The 23971-nt window shown below is 44.1% G+C and overlaps 1 protein-coding gene across 1 annotated transcript in view; it reads left to right on the top strand.

Moving 5' to 3' along the window:
* SMARCA2 (SWI/SNF related BAF chromatin remodeling complex subunit ATPase 2) overlaps nt 1-23971 on the top strand; it is a 164773-nt gene that overhangs the window by 91376 nt on the left and 49426 nt on the right. Inside the window, exons 24-27 of the mRNA XM_081104098.1 lie at nt 1265-1428; nt 7351-7578; nt 9796-9873; nt 14284-14502. Of these exons, the coding sequence (XP_080960224.1) occupies nt 1265-1428; nt 7351-7578; nt 9796-9873; nt 14284-14502 (689 nt within the window). The remainder of the gene's footprint in view (nt 1-1264; nt 1429-7350; nt 7579-9795; nt 9874-14283; nt 14503-23971) is intronic.

Genomic DNA, 23971 nt, shown 5'->3' with positions numbered 1-23971 from the left:
CACATCTGCTGTATGCAAGGAATCGGCTCTTTCTCCCTCCTCAGGAGGGTACTTATTACTTTTATTAATATGAAAAACAGATCCCCCCCCATGTTTGGGAACTTGACCCTCATAGTAACCTGATTCCATTAACCGTAGTCACTGAGCTGTTTTAATCCTCTGAAATAAATTGCTAGTATAGTTTCATCCTTAAGAAAAGAACACCATGCAGAAATAATGTTTGTATAGCAGGCAGTTAGGGACTATCATGTAACGTGCATATGTATTTCCCAACAGCCTCCGGCCTTTTTTTCAAAACTCCGCAGCTCCATTTCTCTGCTGAAATATGTTCAGGTAGAATATGTAGATTTCTTTCCCTTCCACAGTGCAGTTCAGGTAAATACATCACAAACCCAAGGCATGTGATTGAGTGGCTGTTTCGGGACACCAGTATGGTGCCTTGGCATCCGAAAAGCGAGCGCCTTAGCCTGCGGTTGGGATGCTCCGCTTACTCACTATTTTGGAATCTCCTCAGACACCACGGGGTGAGCCATCGCCAGGTGTGTCACGCGCCACTCTGTTGGGCTGAGTTTGGTGTCCTTTGAACTGTCAACATGAGAAACAGACTGAGAGATTCCTTCTTCCGCCCCACCCCCCTTTTAATTATTGTGGCTTCAAGCCTTGCTACAAGGATAAAAATATTCCCTCCACATTTTATGTGTTTACCAGCCAGATCGTGCTCAGTAGCAGTCCACATGGTGACAGTGTAGTAGCAATTGATTTTCCTTTTGTTTCCATTCTCTTGGCGTAAACAAGACCTAATGCCTATCCGCAAAGTTGCTTTAAGCCATCATCATAATCGTTTTTTGCTCTGTGTGTGTGTTTTAAAATATATTTGGTGGTGTTAAGCACAGAAACATATCCAGAAAATGTTTTCGTTGAGTTTTAGGTTAGCATAAGAATATTGTACAACCTGTTAAGTTGCAGAGGTGCCCAGTCCAAAATGTTTAAATTCTTTTCAGCATTTTGGAACTATGGGTGATAGACAAAGTGCTTCTTCTTAATGTGAGAGAAGTCTCTTTCAATCGCTCTATTATTTTTCTTTTCTTTCTTTCTTGCAAAATTTTCAAAGTTCCTTTCAAACATACAGAAACCTTGGGGGGTTACCTCACCGATGCCGAGAGGAGTCTGAGTCTGTTTCTCAAGGAAGCAGGCCTTTTTGTCTTGCTCTGTGCCATGTTCAGACAGGAGTTAATTGGCAAATTTATTTTTCTTATCCCCTCAGGCACCACCAAGTCTGAAGATCGTGCTGCTTTGCTGAAGAAATTCAACGAACCTGGGTCCCAGTATTTCATTTTCTTGCTGAGCACAAGAGCGGGAGGCCTGGGCTTAAACCTCCAGGCAGCGGACACCGTGGTCATCTTTGACAGCGACTGGAATCCTCATCAGGTCTGCGTGTCCCTGACTTAGCTGCCCAGCCTCCCCCCCGGAGAGGAGCTAAAAGACCAGCCATTTCATCACTCACATTGGTGGGGCAGAGCAAAGTTCTACACAGTGGGCCATGTTTGCAGAGGGAAAACAGCCCCGCACGTTATTACGGCTGTTTTCTTATCTCCCTTGGAGCGTATGGAGATGTCTTATTCATACCTTTGATAGAGCTCACATTTGGGGTAGAAATACTTAGTTTCTGCTTCGTTTTTAACCTCATTTCCTGGGATGGCCACTGAGCGAACTACTTGGTTGGTGAAGGATAAATCAAAAGTGTTTCAAAGTAAAAACAACACAGGAGCAACTCACATGGCTTGGCCCTTACTCCGTGCCAGCCTCGTCATACGCATTGCTCCATTCAGCCTTCACACAGCCATGTGAGATTGTGACTGTTGCTATTCACTTCCTCGCAGTCAAGAAAAATGAGTTTCAGGAAGTGTAGGTCAAGTATTGCCTATATGACAGACAAGTTTATAGTCTGTGTTTTGCTTAAAATCATCATCAAAAAATATTCTGTGGAGCATCAACTATGAAGTTCTTCTAGCCGGTAGGTTTAGAGTTACCCTTTGGTGATTAATAAATCATCGGATGGGTCCCTTGTGGCCCTGGGTTAGTAAATTATGCTGGGAGTTGTGCACCTGCCTATAAGATAATTGGGTGGATGCTGTTCGTCAGGCTTGATTCATTTTGGAACCAATGTTAACTCAAAATAGTAGAAAGGGACACTGTGGCTCTCACATATGAGTATAAATTCTACATCAGCTTCACCCGGGCTCCTCTCTACACCTTGGTTACCTCAATGGTAAATATGCAGAAAAATACTGCTTTACTGGGTCACTGTGACAATTGGGCGGAAAAGGCTTGTGGCGGAAGTTTTGGGCAGGAAGGTGGGGTTCATGGGTGCATTAGAATTAAGAGGGAGATTTTACAAAAACATAAATGCCTGCTTCCCCAATTTTGAAGGTGCTTCCCACCCATACAGACTCCATGGACTTTTCTATACATTCAGATGCTCCCAGGAGAGTCTGGCATAGGTTTTCTCACACAGCTGACAAGCACTGATTTACAGAGTAAGCCAGTGGTTCCAAACCTCGGGGTGGCCACCAACCCTGACCATTGCCTACGCCCACCTGTCACTCTCTTTAGGTGACTACAGTGGAATTGCTATTAAATCTTTCTGACCTTGAGGAAGGTTCTAAATCTTCAGCAAGTATTTTGATGTAGTTTTACATCCCACACTGCCATTCCAGAGCATCGGTAGAATTCGTATTTGTGTGAGAGCTCTGCAGTTCTCCTGTGGACCATGGTGAATTCAGCGTCTGTTTCACAAACACTTTCTGAGTGGCTGCTGTGGCCCAGGTGCTGAGCTAGCTGGGTGTCTAGGGGAAGGAATTTGTGATTTCTCTCTTCCCGGGTGCTCAGTGTGGATGGATGCTTAGATTCCCCTCCTTGCTGCCGCCTGAATCTCCACTGAGAAACAGTAACTTGTCTGTAACAGGTGAATGGAGAGTTCACTAGATTTTATCTTCTGAGGGAAACATTACTATGGCATCTCAGCTGGCACAGTGCTAATTCTAAGGCCCAAAGGAAATCACTTTCTGGAAATGCTAATTTACCATGAGAAAGGATGCTGGGACATATATGCCTCTCTCTCTCTCTCTCTCTCTCTCTCTCTCTCTCTCTCCCTCTCCCTCTCCCTCTCCCTCTCCCTCTCCCTCTCCCTCTCCGTCCGTCCCTCCCTCCCTCTTTTTTTTCCACACACACACACACACACACACACACAAACTTTTATGACCAGCACCTAAAGGTGGAACTCCAGAATCAAAGTAAATTACATGAACACCAAACAGTTGACTTTTAAATGTATATGAATTAAAACAGAGGGCCCCAAATTTTGGGAGGTCTAATCTACCAGAAGTTTATCACATTGGGCCACATATTTCTGGAAGTATTTCTATCTGCCATGGGTGGATTCATTTCTACCTGGTTTTGTCAGGTTGGCTGATCAGATTTTTCTTATCTATCATTTATGGTCACTAGTTTGGGCAAACCGTTATTTTTTTACTTTATTTTTGGAAATCAGCGATGTTAGAGTGATATAGATGAGTGCTAACTTCTTTTATTTAAAGGGTAAGAACTAATTAAACAACAACTCTACCAGAAACTGAGGCACTTACATAGCATAACTTATTTCATGCAGTCCTCAGACTATTTTACACGTACGGAAACCCGTCAGTATTAACTAGCCCAGGACCACAACCAGGTTCACACCCATGTCTGCCTGGGTTTGGGTTTGCATCCTGGCTTTTGGCTCTTTCTACCCTGTACCCTGCATACATGTTGCATAGTTACAATGAAAGTTATAGAGCTTTTCTTTTTTTACCTTGTTGGCTTCTACATGCATTGAAAGAAATTGCTGGGACTATTCTTTACGGTGGTGAATCAAAATCAAGGCATACTGATGAAAAAGGGCCTTTATTTGATTGAGGTGGACAGATTAAAGATAAAAGCCTTAAAGTTGCTAATTGGAGGCCCTAGAAGCAAAGCTAGAACAGGGATGTGGAATTAGCAATAAAAGCCCCCAGGGTTACCAAGACTTTTCATCTCCAAACTGTTGATTGGAAACATGGGTTGGTACTTTTATTTTTAATCCATGGGACTGAAGCTGTGTTACTACAAAATGGTCAACCACAACGTCACCTTGGAGGCCTTCTTCTTGGGCTGTTTTTGGCTTCAGATATAATCACACCCAAATCACTGTGATGAAATATCAGACCACCAAGACCTCAGAAATATCCAATCATCCATTCAATAATTACAACACTTATTTCCTTGTCACAGTGCCCTCCCCACCCCTGGCGTTCTGGCTCAGGGACTCACAGGCTTACGTGGCATAAACTTCTTCAGCCTAGAAATACGAATTTTTGCCACTTTCCAAACTGATAGATGGCCTTAAAACGACAAAGAAACACCACTCTACCAGAAACGGTGAGGCACTTAGCACTGCCACCATCACAAGAAAAACAAAGCTAATTGCAATAAGCACCCGATAACATAAGACCTTTTTACGCTGTCTGAAGACGCCCCACACCCTCTGCTTCCTCACCTGCCACTTTCTCCTGCCAGCTGCATCCACTGTTTTGTGGTTTACCCACTTCTTCTGGGACAGGGGTCCAAACTGACCCACGGGCTGAGTCTGGCCCGCCACCTGTATTTGTACGACCTGCAAACGAAGGATGATTTTCACATTTGGAAATATAAAGTAAAATTGGAAAAAAGCAACCAGCCTTTGGGTGAGATCAGTTGCCCAGTGTTTGCTCTGGGCCCAGGCAGCCTGGACTGGTTCCCCCTGGGCTCCTGGTGGAAGTGGTTTCTGACCCTGTTCTGCGAGACGGTCAAGAGGTTGATGACATAAAACCTGCCACCTTGGCTCCTGCTTAGCGGCTCTGGTGACGACGTGTTAGAGAGACGATTGAACTAAAGGCTTGAAAATGAAGCTGAGGGATTTTTTTCCCTCCTCTGGATTTTAATTATCTACCTCACTTTCTCCTCTTTGGAAAATAATGGAATTTGGATGAGTCCCAGCTGCGTTCATGGTTCAGCTGTCCAATATTTATAGTAACTTAAGTATTCTGAGGAAAAACTTTTGCCTAATTAGTCATTTGACTGTACAGGTCCCAGCAGCAAAGACAGGGCTCCTGGGCAGACCCTGGCCTGCTGTCTCCTTGTGCCGCAGGGGTGACAGGAAGCTCGTCTGGTCGAGAGGATGGGCTTACAGCTGTGGAGCATCAGCTCTATGCACAGTCAGTGCCAGGGACGCAGGACACCGGGATCAGACCTTTGCCCTAAAGCTGTATACGCGTCTGATGGGGACACCATGAAACAACTCATTCGCATTTCCCCAGAGGCCATCCCCTGGACCAGAATGAATGAAACTGATAAACCAAGTTTTTATTGTGTAGCCTTAAAACTAGGCAACTCTGCTTCATAGTTTTATGAAGGATTTTATTTAAAGATTTTATTTAAAGATTTCATTAAAACCTTTTTCTTTTCTTTTTAAAAAATATTTTTATTGATTTTATATTTAAATATTTATCAATATTTATATTGATTTTAGAGAGGAAGGGAGAGGAGGAGGAGGAGGAGGAGGAGGAGGAGGAGGAGGAGGAGGAGGAAAAAGAGAGAGAGAGAGAGAGAGAGAGAGAGAGAGAGAGAGAGAGAGAGAAAGAGAGAGAATCATTGATCGGCTGCCACACTGGAAATCTAGCCGCAACCCGGCATGTGCCCTGACCACCGGGAATTGAACCGTGACCTCCTGGTTCATAGGTTGATGTTGAACCAATGAGCCATGCTGGCTGGGCAAAACCTTTTTCTTATTAGAAGACTAATAGATGTTTAAAGCAGAAAAAAACACAGGAAAATAAAACGAAGAACATTTAATAACACCTATAATTTTATTACCCAGAGATATAAACATTAATTGGCTTGTTGGTGTTTGCCCTTCCTGCCTTTTCTTGGTATAATACGCACATATAAGGTCATCGTACACACGCTCACATTTAACTTGTTTTCATATATATGTTATGTTGTTAAATCTACTACAATATAGTTTTGTTTTTTTTAAATATATTTTATTGATTTTTTACAGAGAGGAAGGGAGAGAGATAGAGAGTTAGAAACATCGATCAGCTGCCTCCTGCACATCTCCTACTGGGAATGTGTCCGCAGCCCAGGTACATGCTCTTGACCGGAATCGAACCTGGGACCTTTCAGTCCACAGGCCGACGCTCTATCCACTGAGCCAAACCGGTTTCAGCTACAATATAGTTTTTATGATACTATGTTGGTACATGCACATAGTCAAAAACTATAATTTATTTAATCTGTTATCATTGAATGTTTCCTTAATTCTGATTTTTTAAAAAAAAACATTATTAGTAATAGATAATGCTGAGAAGTCCATCCTTATTTGTACAACTTTGTTCCCCATCCATGATTATTTTCTTAGGACAGGTTTCCAGAAGTGAACTTTCTGGGTCAGAGGCCATACCCAATTTTAGCACTTTTGATACATAGTGCCAACTATCTATCCCCAAAAAGTTTATCAAAAAGTAGTACCAGTTTACTAGTCTACTAGGAATCCTTTTCACTCCCCAAACTAAATTTTGAGTCTTTGACAGAATTAGATCCCAGGAATTTGCTACATGAGCAATCACTGTATATATAATGTATGTATGTATGTATGTTTATGTATGTATAACTCAGTGATTTTTAAAAATATATATTTTTATTGATATCAGAGAGGAAGGGAGAGGGAGAGAGAGATAGAAACATAAATGATGAAAGACAGTCACAGTCGTTCATCAGCTGCCTTCTGCACGCCCCCTACTGGGGATCGAGTCAGGCATGTGCCCTGATCGGGATTCGAACCGTGACCTCCATCCAGTTCATAGGTCGACGCTCAATCACTCAGCCACACCAGCTGGACTCAGTGATGTTTTAACACCTTACAGGTGATTCCTGCAACTTAAAGTTAGTTGTAGGTAACATCAGATTTACTGTTGTTTTGGTTTATTTTTTAGTTAGGGATTAATTTTGATGGTGAACCTGGGGACAGATAAAAACAGCCTGAGACCTGGATTTCAAAGCCTGAGGAGTATTTCAGTTGGCTTGGCTAATTTCAACCCAGGTTCCCTCAACTAGGAATAAGGGCCTTGAATCGTTCCAAAGAAGATAGCTTGTATATTTTAAAAATGAAAGCAAAATCTTCCATTAGTGAAGGTGGAGTCAAGTGAGCCTCTCATAGTTCCCTCCAGGTAGGCGAGTGGTTTTCTCGGCTCATCCAGGCACCTGGCCCTCACGGCGCCCTGTTCTCCCCCGCAGGACCTGCAAGCCCAGGACCGAGCCCACCGCATCGGCCAGCAGAACGAGGTGCGGGTGCTGAGACTCTGCACCGTGAACAGCGTGGAGGAAAAGATCCTGGCTGCCGCCAAGTACAAGCTCAACGTGGATCAGAAGGTGATCCAGGCGGGCATGTTCGACCAGAAGTCTTCAAGCCACGAGCGCAGGGCGTTCCTGCAGGCCATCTTGGAGCATGAGGAGGAGAATGAGGTATTAGAGCCACCTTCATGAAATCAAACAATGGCTTTGGTGTCCGACGATTAGGAGTAGCCTATGTGTTCTTGAAAGAACTTCCTGGGCCGGCGTTAATGAAAGGGAATAAATTAGCTGCTGTCTTCCATCCCCAGCACAGAAAGCCTATGCGAGTTTTCCAAGTGTTTTAAAAGCAGTTGCCACAGGCACCTCACGGCTTGGCCACCCCGCGATGCTTCCCCGGTTTCTCCCGGGAGGTGCAGCCAGCATGCCTAATAGGCTGCTTGCTGCAGGGCAGGTGAGGAGACTGCAGAGGCCACTGTCAGGGACAAACCCCGCTGATGAGACAAGAGGGCACGGGGAGGGGCCCTCCTTGCCTTTCCCTGCGCCATCCTGCAGAGCCCTCGGTCTCTGGTCTCTTGTCTCTTGACGGGAGATCACAGCACTCCCCTCGTTTGTAGGACAAGTCCTCCCAGCCTTTGGGAAGGTAGGACCTGACCTGGTTTAGGGAGAATGCAGGTCGCCTGGAGCTTGGCAGGGAGATGTTGATCTCTCCCAGCCCTGAGGGGGGCGCAGGGTGGAGCCTGGAGTGGCCATCCATGCCTCTCGCTTCTCTGTGAGCAGCCTGCAGGGGCTCCACACACCTGCCTGGCGATCAGCGTGCCGGACACGTTACCATTTTCTGGGTGGCCAGTGTTGGATGTGAAGGCGTTCGGGGGACACAAAGAGACGGCGGACAAAGGCTCTGGTCCTGAGTGTCTGAGGCAGCGTGGGCTGCCATCTCTGCCGCTGACAGGCCATGCATTACTAGGCACAAGGAGCCCAGGAAGAGTTACTGCCCACTTCCCTTTGGGTTTGTTCTCCGGGAGGGTCCGGCCACTGCGGGCAGGCTTCTTGCCAGTTTACAAGGGGAATTTTTCATCTGGGCGCAGGGACGTGCAAGCCCCCCATCTACAGGCAGTGGAAGGCCAGCGTGGTTCTGGGAAAGGGGTGAGCAGAGCAGGACATCCCTTCTCCAGAAGTTACATGCACCGACTCTTTGTACTGAGTCCCAGCCCACCCCCAGTTCATCTGTGTCTTTGTCAGATGAAGTGGAATATTTGGACACATTGACTGTAATCAATCTAAAGATAAACTAGAATAGATGATTTTTCAAAACATCCTTTTTTTACTCGATTGAATTGCATTCATTTCTAACGCAGTGCATAAAATGTTATCTTGGGAGCCCACAGTCATCTCATTTAAGCTGTTGGCACACTCGCACTCTTTCTAGATGAAAATGCCTCTTTTTAAGAAATTGGATGTTCAAAATTCTGGGTTGTCCTCTTTCTTCCCTCTGCTGCTACTCCCCATTCGGTTTTTAATAAGCTCACTCAGCATGTGATAAAAATAATTTTGTATGGTTACCTTCCATAGGATATGCCCAACTTTTAAAATCATTGTTTTAAAAGTGTAGCAGTCATAGCATAGCATTTCTAAAAGCTCGGGAACTTCCAGTTTCTGAGGAATTTGCAGAGATCATGTTCCTTTGTTTAACATAATATAACATGAAAATGTTAGCTCTTAAATAATTGCCTTTTCTAATTCATTTCTATTGTTTTAATTAAGTATAGTTTTATAGGGGTTTTGTTATTCAGTTGTCCTGTCCTATTCACAAATCTCACCGTTAGCATAATAATGCCCACTGAGATACACTGACTAAACATACCTTAAAAGGCTAGATGTTTGCATATATGTGGTTTTTATGGTCTTGCTTTGTGCCTAGTCTCAAAAGTTTCACATACTCATGTTTTTGTAAGGCTTTGAAAATGAGCATTTATATTTGGGATAAGGTTAATAGGGTTAAAAGAATTAATGTTAGGCACTTTTTCTGGTGGCTTTCCTTATTTAAATCTCTGTGATGTAAATGTCACACCCATTTTCAAATGAGGTCATTGAGGCGGGGAGACCTTAAGTAATTTGTTTTAAAAGTAAGGGAATCAAGATTCACGCCCAAGAGAACCGGTATTTCTTATCATCCTCCCTAAATCGGTTTTGCTCTGGGAAGAGGGTTTGAGTAACTTGGAAAATACTGATGGCAAGTACTGCACCCAGTGACCCTTCTCTTTCCTTTCTGGCCTGAGAAACGGGACCCCTGTGGCCTGGAGGACAGATTCCCCTCACCCGTTTGTACCTCACTGCAGTCATCGCCCTCTCTCCCTAAGCCTGTGAAATCATTCTGTTTCTCAACCCCAGGAAGAAGATGAAGTACCCGACGATGAGACTCTGAACCAAATGATCGCTCGACGAGAAGAAGAATTTGATCTTTTTATGGTAATACTATAGAAAACCCTGGAAACAGCTGCCGCATCCCTCTGCCCCCTTTTCTACGGACACCAGGTGTCTGGGGCCTGCGTGCCCTGGCAGAGTTGCATTTCTGAAGCCTGTGCCTCTCCTTCAGTTCACAGGCTGCTCGCTGGCTGGGATTAGCCTGCCGGCCATATTTTGTTTGGCCCACGCAGTGTTTTTTATAATTTTGAACTTGTTGCCAACATAAAAAAAGAATCCTGATTTCTGGCTTCTCTTTAAAAAAAAAAAAAATAGAGTGGGCAATACTAGGCCCACATCTCCATAGAGACCGACAGTTGACTGGAAGCTGAGCACAGACCCTCACCCCCAGGTCATTTCTAATGGGGGGGAGGGGGGCAGCATCCTCCCAGAAACCTGTCCTCCTCCCAGGGCAGGGTTTACAGCTCTCCCCTAGCTGTCTCCTTACAGGATCAAAACAAACATGCTCCCTGTGGATGGGGGTGGGAGGACAGCAACTAAAACAAGGTTGTGCCTCTTATTGTTGAGAGCAAAGGGGAACCCGCCCCCAGGTGCGCATCAAGGTGTAGCCTTCATGTAAAGACCAAAATTGGTTGGATTTTACTGGTACAAAGTAGATGTAGGGAACCTTGACATTTGAGGATTTAACAGCCGTGGCTTCAGCCTTGATGTTTCATCTAATTTTGCTGACACCTGAATTTGATTTATGAGTGTGGCCTGCTACAAGATCAGTATGTGTGGGAGAAGTCCCTTGGCCATGAGAAGGGAGGCTCTCCAGAGAAATCTTTTATTACCTTCTAAGGCTTTTGCTTTAGCGAGTTTATTTACCTCTGTTTATCCTCAGTGCTCAAGATATCATGTAGTTACTCGATATTTGAATGAGTGGCGGCATTTGCAACATGGCGGGCCTTGTGAAGAAGTCAGTATGGATCAGGAAATACAAAGTTGTGAGGCTCCCTCCAGCACCTTCAAAATTTATAACAGTTAGCCTGATTGTGGAGTGAGTGGATCCATCTAAACTCTAATTCTGGCTTTTGAATGGAGCAGAGCCCCCAAATCAGAAGTCCCTTGGGTCTCAGACAGGTAATTTGCATAAGCAAAGCAAGTGGACTGGGGCCGGAGCTGCCTAGTCTGAGGGCACAGAGCTGCAAACCCCATGAAGCTAGAAATTACGTTTTTAAGAGGCGCTGGAAATCTGGGCTTTTATATGTAATCTCTGGATTTCAAAATGTTTGCAGCTAAATCCATTTTTTTATTATTATATAACACTGCAGGCCAAACAAAACACGACTGTGGGCCAAATATGACCCACAGGGTTTCCAATCTCCACCTTGTTAGCCCTAGACAGTCTGAGCAGGGGCTCCAGCTGTGTGGAGGCTCAGGTTATTTTTGAGACCTGGTGTTTTCTGTCTAGGGAACAATGATTATGTCCACACATAATGATTCAAGATGAAAGACATTCCATTCTTTCTTGGGAAACTTTTAGGTAGCCATGGGAATAACTCCTAACCTGAGATGTGCACATTTCCCCCCTTCTAAATCAACCACCCTACCCAGGTTGTGCCATTTTGGAGAGAACTGACACAAAAAAAGAGACGTTAACAGCATGGTCAACATGCTCATAAAACCTAAATGTCTTAACTAGTATTGTTGGTCACCACCCTTATAGATTGTATCTATTTAGGTAAAGTAGCGATACACACAGGAAATAGACATCTTTTCTCCCCTGGAGGGGCTTATTGAAATGTAGATTACTGGGAACCCTGAGGTGGGAAGCCCTTTACTTCCCTGGCTGATCACTGATGGGTAGTGATTCAGCCCTGCTCTAGCCTCACATGCTCCGGAGACCCTGAAAGGGTAAGCTGCCTGCCATTGTACGAATCAGATTAGGCCCCAAAATAAGAGGCAAAGAGTACTTCTTTTTTCTTAGTTTTGGGCTGGGTATTTGTAGAAATTGACAGCTTGGGGGGGACGGGGGGACTGGAATATCTAGCCAAGGCACAGATTTCTTTTCGTTTGGGACTATTTTATCGCACAAAAACAGGCTTGGAACTGGTGAAGGTAGTTAAGGAACACTTTTTGTAGGTATTTTGATTTTGTGAATGTTCTGCCTGTTTCTTAAAAGGTTGATTTCTCATATTTGGATTATATTTTTGAGTTCGTTTGTTTTTTGTTGTTGAATTTATTGGGATTACATTGGTTAATAACATTATATAAGTTTCAGGTGTACTTTATGATACAATATCTGTATATTCCATTGAGTGTTTTTCAGTCTTATAATCAGCTGGCTGCTTTTCTAACTCACTATTCATTAACACCTCCACCAGGGGGCAGGAAATCATATTTGAATCCTTGCCAGCTACTCTGATTAAAAAGTGTAGTGAGAAACAATGGAATGTGAGCTGGATTTGGATTTCAGTATTTAAACTCTTTATTCGTTATTATAAAAGAGTTAGTTCTCTGTAAAATGAACCCAAACTTTTTAAAACCATAGGCACTGTAGTTAAATAACACATTAAGCAGATAGTCTCTTTAAAATAAAAGAACATTTCTCTTGAACATTTTTCATCTATTAAAAATGCGAAGTGAGAAAAAGTTATCTCTCATACTGATTACCTGTGAATTTTACCTAAAAAGATACTTTGACAGGTCAAGGTACATATCTGAAACATTTTCCTAATATATAAATACTAAGCTTTTAGTTGCTATGTTCCCTACAAAGGCAAGAAGTACTTTTAAAAATATTTGTTAGCATAAGGTTTATTATCAGGCTTTAAGACAAACATATGCATGTAATAATAAATAAGACTTACTTGAATATCAACTTCAGATTGTGTACTGGAATTCTGCAAGTAGAAATCTCTGGGAAAGAGATGCAGTCAATAGAACTTCAAGCTGATTAAAAATTGTATCAACCCTTCCTAAAAGGAAAAAAAAAAATGCAAGTGTAATTCGTTTTCTTTTATATCAGCAAAGATTTATTTTATCAATTGTGTGGCACGTCATTTTACAGGTCTTGGTATAGGTAACGGTAGTAGCCTAACCAAAAATTGAAGCGACAATATTTTGTCATCTCATTGCATAGCACATTACCAAAAAAATGTTTTTCTTCTCAGCTGTCTAATAACTATTAAAAAGATTACCTCAAGAGGCCCCTTGATCGAGAGATTGCAATGTTAACAAGGCATCCTCTATGTGCTAATAGCAGAGGCTTGGTGGATCCCATTGCTGCTAGTAGAGCATTAGAAGGCAGGGTTGGGGTTGCAAACAGCCTCTCCAGCTAACTATAGCCCATGACAACGGGATGACCACAGTGACCTCCCAGTGGGCCTCTGCCATACTCCCAGCCCACCCATTTGGGAATATAATGATTTCCAAATATGTTTAAGCGTTGTTTAAGGGTTGAACTTTAATTTTTAAATAGATTCTAGAGTTCAGATTTCAATTTGAATAGAAATTTCACTTATATTCTGTTACCAGTTTTAGCTCTTATGGAAAAATTGTATTGAACCAAAGGAAAAAAGAGGGAAAAGGTAAATTCATTTAATGGTTAATGGTCTATTCAGTTGTAGAAATGACACATCAGCTAGTGTATATACATATAACTAATGTATGTTGCAATTCACTGGAGGTTTTGTTTGCTTTTCTTTAGCTATCGAATTGTTAATTATAAGTTAAAACCATATCTGTGGCACTTTATAAGTGCACGGGGCATGGGAAAATAGGCATTTTTGAAGGTTATAAAAGAATACAAAAGAAAGCCATTTCTTTAATAATTTGGCCAGTGGAGATGAGATTACATCTGAGGTCTCTCTCTCTCGTGGTGTAATATTTTCATAAGAGCTAAATTTTCTAAAAGCTGAAGAATTGAGGGGCATTCCTCTCACAGGGCCCATGGCCTACTGAACGTTTAATACATTCATGGCCGACCGACTGATCAAACCATTTATGTGCCCCCATGTCCGAGTCCAGCCGAGGGTGGTGGCCGCTCTGTTAGTGACACTTGAGTTGCTGATTTTATTTCCTGATTGTTGAATGAAAAGCATGAGCCCTATCGAATAAAAAAAGGATTTTTTTTTTTTTAACATGCTTAAAGGATACTTTTATGGCCAGGGCAGCAATGAATTGTATCACCAGGGCTCCTATTTGTTAAATACATCCCCAGTTTGAATCTTACTTAAGGGGAAGCTTTGCACACATATAGACTAAGAAAAGGAACTTTTAAAGATTGTTTGTTACATGCATACATAAATCTCAGCAATGGGTACAAAGGAAGGGGAGAGACTAGCGCATCCACAAGAGAGAGTGCCCTTGGGACACGCCGCGAGGGACCCCGCGGCCTTAGGAGGCCAGGTGAGAGGTCGGTGCGGTACCGAGCCCCGCCCGCACTGATGAAACTCATGCTCCTGTCCTCAGCGCATGGACATGGACCGGCGGAGGGAGGACGCCCGGAACCCAAAGCGCAAGCCGCGCCTCATGGAGGAAGATGAGCTGCCCTCCTGGATTATCAAAGACGACGCCGAGGTGGAGAGGCTGACGTGTGAGGAAGAGGAGGAGAAGATATTCGGCAGGGGGTCTCGCCAGCGCCGGGACGTGGACTACAGCGACGCCCTCACCGAGAAGCAGTGGCTGCGGGTAGGTGCGGCTCTCCTCGCTGTCCTCCGCGGGCGGCTGGCGGCGCTTCCGGTTGGCTCGGAGCCGTCAGGGGCCTCACGCTGGCATTCTTGGGGGGCCCGAGCCGCCAGGAAAAGGGGAGATGGCTGCTGACCATGGATAAAGTCATTCTGCTGTCGCCGTGGAATCGGTCTTAGTTCCTTGAAATACAGTGAGGAGTTTTTTGTGTGTGTTTTTTGCTAGAGCAGAGCTGGCCATTGGATTATTAGAGCCCTGAGACCCACTAAAGTTTCACGACCAATTGCCTGGTCATGCCTCACTCTCTCCGAGGCAGAATCAAAATGTGGGAAAGGGGCCTCCGGGATCTTTTTCATCGGTCCCCCTCCTCTCATGGTCTTGAATCGGAGCTTTACTTCTCCAAGGCCTGCAGGGACGGTTCAGGGGCAGGCCTCTTCCAGCCGCGTCCTTACCTCGTTAGAGCCAGAAGGTGCCTTTTTTTCTCTTGGTGTTACGACAAAGCAGTTGAGGCCCAGAGAGGTTAAGTGATGGTGCGGGATCGCGTCTGCGCACTCACTCCAGGTTTGACCTGCGCTGCCCATCGCAAACACAGACTGGGGCCCGGGACTTGGCCACTTAGCTTAGAAGGGTTGTGCTTTAGTTTAGGGTGATTTCTTATTCCGACTGAGGAATGAAGTCTCAGAAGGTTCGTTGGGGAGCACGGAAATATAAGAAAGCGCGTTCGAGCCAGGTGTGTGTGTGCCAAGCCGGGCCCTCCGTGCCCTTGGTGGGAGCAGACTGAGTACCTAGACAGACACAGTCTGGGCACGCGTTCCAGGCAGGGCCAGTAAGTGCTCGCTGGAAATAGTGACGCAGTTGGGTAAAAACCAAGCAAAGTAGAGGTGGTTGTTGTGAGTTGTTCATTTTATCAAAAGGGAATGCAGTTTCCAAGGTTTGTAGAACAGAGATTTTAGGACCCGGGTCGTAAGTAGGTAGGTGGGTTGAAAAAGGCCACGGGAAGGATTTTGAGATTGGATGTCAACAGCAGGCAGGTCTTGGCACCACTTGAGATGCGATTTACTTGGGATGTTGTATGATGAGAGAGACGTGATCTAAATTTCGAAAAGATTGAAGTCTGTGGTATTCAGAAAAGAGAGATTAAGAAAGCATTGTTCGTGTTTATGATTGAACAATGGCTATGAAATGTAACTTTCGTGTGATTATTTTATGGTCGTATCCAAACATTCAGGTGGGCTCAGAATACGGCTTTATGGGTTTCTTTTGTTTCACTATTGTGAGGTTACCAGCTGTATAACTAAGATTTGTTCTATAATGTGAAGAGATTTGTGTTTAATAATCATTTCTGAGTTCACGAAAATCGATTCCCTTTCTTTTTTATTTAAGCAATGAATTAAGTACCTGGAGTATTATTACAGGAGATATTAATCTAGGCCGACATTTTAAAGTCAGTCTTTATATATGTATTACAGAGAAAATAACCTTGTTTATTGGGTACGAATGTAGCTGAACTTTTTATTTTTTAAGTAATCACTGGGAAATAAATGCTCTTAAGAAAAATAACTATGAATCTCAGATAATGTATAGGTTTAGAATATCTCATCTTTTTCATTCAGTTTCTATCACAAATGATTAGCACAGTGTTTAGCCCCTAGTAGAGACTCAATGAATGTTTGTGAAATGAAATTAAAACCTTGTAAGAGGAAAGTGGAAAGTTACTAATTTACCAGTGATGTTAGGTTGTCTTTCTCTTTCCGGTGCATCTAGTGGACTTCCTCTTATCAGTAACGTATACATCTAAAAATGGAAAACTAGTTTGTTTTACAAAACTACACTGTGAAATTGATGTTCATAATTTTCAACCTAAGGTGCATTGTGAGATACCAAGTCACCCAAGAAGGTCAAAACTGTTCTTAGTACAGCTCTATTGTAATGATTTCTTTTGGAATCCAGGCTTTCTCGAACCGGATGTCCATTTTTGGTATGAGCTGGTAACTTACTGTTAACCAGGAACCGATGCAGAATGTCCTGTGGCCCTCCGCATTCGAAACAGATGCTCACTGTCGTTTGTTTTCTTCTTCACCAGTAGCAATCTTGCATAGTACCAGCCTGTTAAGCTTCTCTGATCATAAAGTGATATTCAAGGGGTTCTCATGGGCCTGCATGTGAAGAGATATTCTCGATTGGCTTAAGATTGAGCACGTTGAGCGAAACCCAGCCAGCACAGCCTTGAAAGGGAATTTGGCAAGGACCATCATGTAAAAAATGCTGTAGCAGGGCTACAATAATTCCTCTTTTTCCTGGCAGTGTTACACAAAGCCTGCTTGGCAGAGGCATCAAACATACATAGACTCCCAGAGTTGGAAGGCAGCTGAATGGAGCAGCTACCCATCCTGTGCTTAAATCACATCGTCTGCGGAGCCCAAGCCAAGAGGCTGGCCGTCCCTACAGGAAACACCCCCCTTCTTGTCTGCAGAGCCCCTCCAGACCTTCCCTTTGAATGGAATCCTCTTTCCCTGTAGCTGCTCCTCACTGTCCTGGATTCTAGTCCCTGGAGTGAACAGAACGTTATTTTTTCTCTTTTTAGCATCACGTCCTGCTGGACAAAATATTTGAAGACGCATGTCCAGTCTGGAATGAACTTTCTACCCTCCTCTTTCTTCTGAACTTAGCTCATCCTTCAAGGCCCAGCTCGCTTGCCAGCACTTCTGTGATGCTTCCACAAGTATCACACTTGCCACTGTGTTCTCATAAGTCTTGGCTTGTCCTTCTGTCACAGCTCAAACCCAGTTTCCTCGTTTTCTTGTTAGTTGCCGACGTGCCTGGTTTCCTGACTAGTGGATGAGCTGCATGTTGTTAGAACTTAGGTCTCCGTGTGCAAAGAGTAAGTGCCCATTGATTGCCCAGTTGAAATCGCACTGATTGATTGATGTATAAGAGTGTTGCCTAGGGTAATGTTCACGGCTGCAACAGATGAACCTAAACATGCCCTATGTGTGGGCCTATTCAAAAAAATAAGTGGAATTTTTATTTCTCACATGGAAGTAAGTCCACAGTAGGCATTCCTGGTTGGTGGGGACAGCTGTCCTCCATGTGGCCAATCAAGGATCCTGCTGACAGAGCCTCTGCCAGCTTAGACATCCCGTCCCAGTGAGCTGGAGGCGGGGAAGACAACGTGGAGTGGCGGGTGTGGGGTTCTAACTGGCTGGGTCTGAAGCCTCCATGTCACGTCTGCGCACATCCCATTGGCTAGAACTCAGTCCTACGGCCACCCTAGCTGTAAGGGAGACTGCGAACTGGCCTGGCTGTGTTACAGGATGAAGTGGAGTGTCCTCTTCCCCACTGTGATGCTGGGGGTTGAAACATTCAAGCCTGTAAAGAATTATTGAGTTTATTTGAGCCAAACTGTCGATAGTTTCAGGGAAGCAGAATCTTGACATCCTGTATAACAAAAGAGGTAATATGCAAACTGGCCGTCATGCACTCGCACAAGATGGTTGACACCCCCCCCCCTCCGTGTGGTCACAAGATGGCTGGCAGGGGAGGGCAGTTTGGGGCGACCAGGCCAGCAGGGGAGGACAGTTGGGGGCGATCGGGTGGGCAGGGGAGCTGTTAGGTGTCGATCAGGCTGGCAGGGGAGTGGTTAGGGGGTGATCAGGCTGGCAGGCAGGCAAGCAGTTGGGAGCCAGCAGTCCCAGATTGTGAGAGGGTTGTCCAACTGCTGGTTTAGGCCCAATCCCAAAGGGGTCCCAGATTGGAGAGGTTGGAGGCTGGGCTGAGGGACACACACACACACACACACACACACACACACACCCAGTGCACAAATTTCGTGCACTGGGCCTCTAGTATTGAGATAATGCTCATGAGAATGGCAGTTTTTTAGTTTGTTTTATAAATTACAATCACAGGAGGAGATGTAAGTGAGTTACATGAAATCCGTTGGTGATAGATTAGGGAGGTGGAGGAAAGCAAGGGGAGGGGGAGGGCCTCTGGGATTGGATAAAAAGTAAAATGATAGACACTTGCTTCCTATACATAGGTGGTACAGGATAGTTAACAGTCAACAATTAACACAATAACAATTACAATGAAGAAATTTGTGGTCTCCACCCTGGTGCATTGATTGTGCCCTGAGGGAAGCAAGTGGCACAACCAGAAAAGGGAAGGTTACAAGTTACCCTGACATTCCAAATGCCTGTTGTCATAGATGCAAAAAGACAGTAGGCTCAGTTAAGATCAAAGTTGATCTTTGTCAGGGAAGATACTAGCCTAAGACGTAACTACCCGCTATAAACTGCTTCTTTAATTTAAAAAGTTTTAATTTTAGGCCATCCTTTGTGGTCACTTTAGGCCTGTACATTTGCAAGGCTGCCACGCAGGCCTCCTCTGAGCTAGTCAGGTTAGCATGTGGCCCCTTTTCGTCCACAGGGTGGAGTCCTTACAATATCTCAAGAAAAATTCCAAAGTTCCATTTCTCTTAGTCCAGTCACAGAAGAAGTGTAGCTGGGGTTTCAGTAAAACTAGAAGCAAGGCCAGTGTCCAGAGTTTCCTTTCCATATTGGAGCCGGTCCGTTCAGCATCAGGCTAGCTGCAGTCCGTGAGTCCATTGTGTCTGGGGTGCACATGGCCCTGTGGGCCCTGTGGGAGTCCCAAGAGCAGCAAGAGCACAAAAGTAAGAACTCCTTTGTTCAGAGGATTAAATATCCCAATGTCACACCCTTGCAGTGGCCACGCCCATTCTGGCCAATGACCTTGGTTCTCAATTGTGACTGACAGCAAACAAACACCTTCCCTATGTCACCCCAACTTTACCAGGCATGCGTCTGTCTCCCCCTTTTTGGGCCCCTGGGAGTGTAAAGTTGTAGCTTCCGGGTGAAGCTACCTAAATGACAGGCCTATAATGTCTGGCTTGCCTTTGCTCCTTTCCTATTATCAGTATCTAGTTAATGACAACAGAATCAGCTGTGAGCCCAGCAAAGTAAGATTTTGGTGACTAGGTAGCCTCAGAACACTTAGGTTAAAGTTAAGTGGTATGACATGGCCACTTCCTTTTAAAATTTTATTATGGTTTCATCACAAACAGGTTTTATTTTATAACCATAGTATGCTAAAAATTCCCACAGTGTCCTTTAGACAATCTGTTTAGTTGGAAGATTTTAACTTTTTTTTTTCTGTATTTGTAATGTTGATTTAAATGAAAAGGATCACAATTTCTAACACAGCTCAGTTAAAAAGAACAGAGAGAGAGAGAAAGAGAGAGAGAGAGGGAGAGAAAGGCTTGTAGGTTGTTTTAAACTTCCTGTTTCCATTGAGGAAACTTGAATTTCTTTTTAGCCAGTCTCAAGTGAACTTTATCTTTTGGGGGTAGTCAGTTCAACATTCATGTATGCTATGGGCTGTCTCTCTCTTCCCCTGGGGGCTCCTGTCCCAGCATCCTTCCCAAGATGGCATCACCTGGGTAAAGGTGGAAGCTGGCCCCTGGACCCACCTTGAGTTGCCTGTTTAGCATAACAGAGGCACAGCTATCCCTCAGGAAATTCCAAGGGTTTAAGAAACTCCTTTGCCAGGAACCCAGGACAAAGGCCAGACAGATTCTTTTATACAACAGGTAGCAACATCCTCAGGCCTGACCTCCTGCCTCTCTTCACTCCTTTCTCTGCAGGGAGGCTCACTACCCTGCCTCCTGTCCTGCAGCTTCTCCCCACAGGGTGGCTTCTCCTGCAGTTCTGAGGATCCCTGTCCACCAGGCGTGGCTCTTGATCGGGAAGAGCCTTTGGAATTGAGGAAGCTCCTCTCAGTCAGCAAAGCCTGATGCAGAGGCTGCTCACACATCTGGTTCTGGAAGTCACTGGTGTCGTCTATTTGTCTTTATGTCTTCACGTACCAACTTTATCCTACCCCTCCCCCCCCAAAGGGGCACCCCTGTGCGGGGAATAGGCTCTTTAGAAATTGTGAAAGAGAATATTAATGTGGTTTTTAAAATATTATATGCAGTACCATTTTATAGCTTTCCCATGGTGTACCCAGGTGATGACTGCTAAATCAAGTATGGTATATGTATGTTGTATTTGTGCACACACGATAATTTCTTGGAAAAAATACCCTTGTTTCTGTACGTGTGAGCGCGGATGCTTCGACCTAAATTGGCAGGTGCCTGATGAGCCCTGTGGGCTAGTTTTTTTTTCAGTTTAACTTTAACCATGTGCACAATGACTGTGATGTTTCTAGTATTGTAATCATTATCGAAACGGGGGCTCCGTAAAATTGGGGTGCCTGCGAAGCCAAAAAGTGGGCTGAGGGCGTAACCTGGAATGCCTAGCTTTTCTATTCTTCCTGTTCTTTGGTCCTTCTGCCAACTTCAGAATCCTTCCCTTCCTTAAAACATTTAGTGACATCCCGGAGTTTCTGTAATTGCTGAGTGAGTGATTTGTGCCCTCCAGCACTTGGAGATAATTGGAATGCAATCTGAATTATGTGCTCTGTATAATATTTAATTGCCAGCCTGCTGGAGGGAGCGAGCTTCCTGCGAGGGGATGCTTTTGTTTCACAGTGGATCTGATGTCTGGAAACGGCCATGTGGGAAGCCCTTCTTTGTTGCTGGTGCCTGTGTGGTCCTTATGCGTGAGCGAGCGTGAGGATGCTTCTTTCTGTGTAAGCACCTGGTGAGGAAGGAGGGCACCTCTGGGTTGTTGCAATGTCCTGTCCAGGCCCCAAGCCATGTCATGTAAATGATGGTGGTTAAGACTCCCTTCCCCGATCTTTAAAGCTGGCTATACATAAGGCTAGTTTTAGAAGCCAGAGGGTTTTGATAGGGACCTCGGGGAAAGGCAGTGCAGAACACCACCCTCTTTTCCCTCCACCAGTCTGTTGCCAGGACAAGCGTCCCGTGATTTAGGTGCCTGAATGGGGTCCTCATAGTCCTGTTGACTGACCACTAAAAGGATTTTTGAGGTTCCCCTTTCCCAAAGCTCAAAGTGGAGAAAACACAGTCAGAGACGCTTAAACCACTTAATAGCAGGGGGATAATAAGTGGCACTTCCCAGTGGGATTTAGTGTGCGCCTCTAAAAGCTACGGAACACCAGCATGCAAGTACAGAAGATGCCTGCGTTGGCATTGCATCACAACCAGCCCCTGCTCAGCTCCAACGGAAAAGGCTGAGGAGTGAGTGCATGGGAGTTGGTCACAAAGAACTAGAAATAGTATGAAGGTAGTTACAACATTGGGATTGTAAACAATATTTGAGACATAACAAAATATGTTCTTAATATTTAGAGAAAGGGTTTTTCTCTCTCTAGGAATGTTTGAAACAGGACACTGTCCCACCTCTGTCTGGGCTGGGTTAAATCTGATTCTGCCTGAAATCAGACACCAGCGTTGCTAAGAGCATCAGTGATTGTGTGAGATGGAATAAAATAGAATCAATATATAAAATAAACATAATAAAATAAAACATTTATTTGTCCGAAAATATTTTATTTTATACTGGCAAGATGGTTTTGAATTCTTTATCTAAAGCATAATGTGCATAATACGAAGTAGCTTGATGCTTCTTTTGTTTTGTTACTTTAAATGATCTTTCCTTGCTTTTTATATAAGATTTTTTTTTAATTTTTAATTTTTTGGTTTTGTTTAAGTGGCATTTTTAGTTTTAAAATTGGGTCATCCGTCAGATTTACTGGGGCACCATTTCTTGCAAGCTGCATTTCCGTTTTTATACACAAGGGAGAGCTAAGGTCCTAGTAAATAGATTTGGGTTTTGCAAAATTCCAGGTTCCTCAGTACTTCCGAAGGCCTTACTGAAATAATTGACGGCAGTAAGAATTGTGAATTGTTTGGGGAAATATTTGACAGCAGCAAATGAATTTTTATAACTTTCTCCGATTTTCATTTTATTCTTAAATCTATTGACTAGATTGCTTTCACAGTGATTGTATCATAATACACACCCTCTTGTCAAAATTTAGGTGGGTAAATTCAATAGAAGAAATAATCCTCAGAGAGCCAACTGAAATATGTATTAAAGGTTGAGAAGTGAGAAAGACTTGTTTCAATTTATTTTTTTAGAACTGTGATGCCTGGAATTTCTGGTCTCAAGTACTATTCTTTGAAATCTAACTCAGTCATTAAAAATAATGAAGTTGGAACTGGCTTACAGATACCAAACCAGCCCAAATAAGTGCACATTATCTTTACAAGGAGCAAACTACTGCAGAGAAATAGATGGTTTTAAGAACATGTTGGCTTTTTTGAATCAAGATTTTGGTTTTGTCCCATACTTTTTTTTTTTTAAATCAATAAAGCTACACGAAGAAATCAGTCTTTAAATATGTGTTTATTTTTAAAAATTTGCCCTAACCAGTTTGGCTCAGTGGATAGAGCGTCGGCCTGTGGACTCAGGGGTCCCAGGTTCGATTCTGGTCAAGGGCATGTACCTCTGTTGCGGGCACATACCCAGTGGGGAGTGTGCAGGAGGCAGCTGATTGATGTTTCTCTCTCATGAATGTTTCTAACTCTTTATCCCTCTCCCTTCCTCTCTGTAGAAAATCAGTAAAACATATTTTAAAAAAATTTATTGTTGAAAGTATTACAGATGTCCCCTCTTTTCCCCATTGACCCCTTCTACCTCCCCACCCCCGTCCCAGGCTTTCACCACACTATTGTCTGTGTCCATGGTTATGCATATATGCATATAAGCTCTTTACTAAAGTTGTATTTATTTTTGACAAGTAAAATGTATGTATATTTAAGGTGTACAATGTGATATGTTTTGACATAGGTATTCATTGTGAAATGCTCTCACTCATGGGGTGCAGGTGGGAGAGAGTATAGTTAAGGACGTTGGAGACAGACAAGGATGACTTTGCTGTCCCTGTGCCCCTCCCTGTCTGGGTGGGTGTTGGCACTGCGCCTGTGATGGCTGTCTAGCTGGGGAGTTTAGGAGACTGGCTAATAACATGAGCCTTGGAATCTGATCAACTTGGAATGTGACCCCAAGTGCCTAGCTTGCTCATAGACTGTTCTTCACAGAGTTTTCTGAAGTTTAAATGTGTGTAACATGGAACCTGGCATGTAAGAAGGATTCCTCCAAAAATTAGCTATTAAGGAAAAAATAACTATTAAGGGTTAGCTATGACATATTAAATTACTTCAGAGAAAAACCTAATAGGACAGGAAAAGAAGAACAACATTTCTGCTTTGTGTCTTGAATGCAAGGTTTGGAGTGACAGGACAGAGGTAAAAGGTGGATAAAGAGGCCCCTGCCCTGGCTCATGAGTGGAACGGAGGAGGATGAAATGTTCACTCGCTGCATATGTTGTGGGACGTGCCCACAGGCTTTGTCACCTCAAGCTCACCGAGCTGCGCTGCTCACTTAGCTCTCGACTCTCCCCACTCTGGTTTCCATGCCTGCAGACATGACCCCTGGGGCCAGCAGTCAGGCACCTGGACTGCAGGTCCTGGCCCAGCCGCCAG

Source organism: Myotis nattereri (genome assembly GCF_964212035.1).
Source record: "Myotis nattereri genome assembly, chromosome: 12".
Lineage (NCBI taxonomy): Eukaryota > Metazoa > Chordata > Mammalia > Chiroptera > Vespertilionidae > Myotis > Myotis nattereri.
This window is presented reverse-complemented; position numbering and strand designations above follow the sequence as displayed.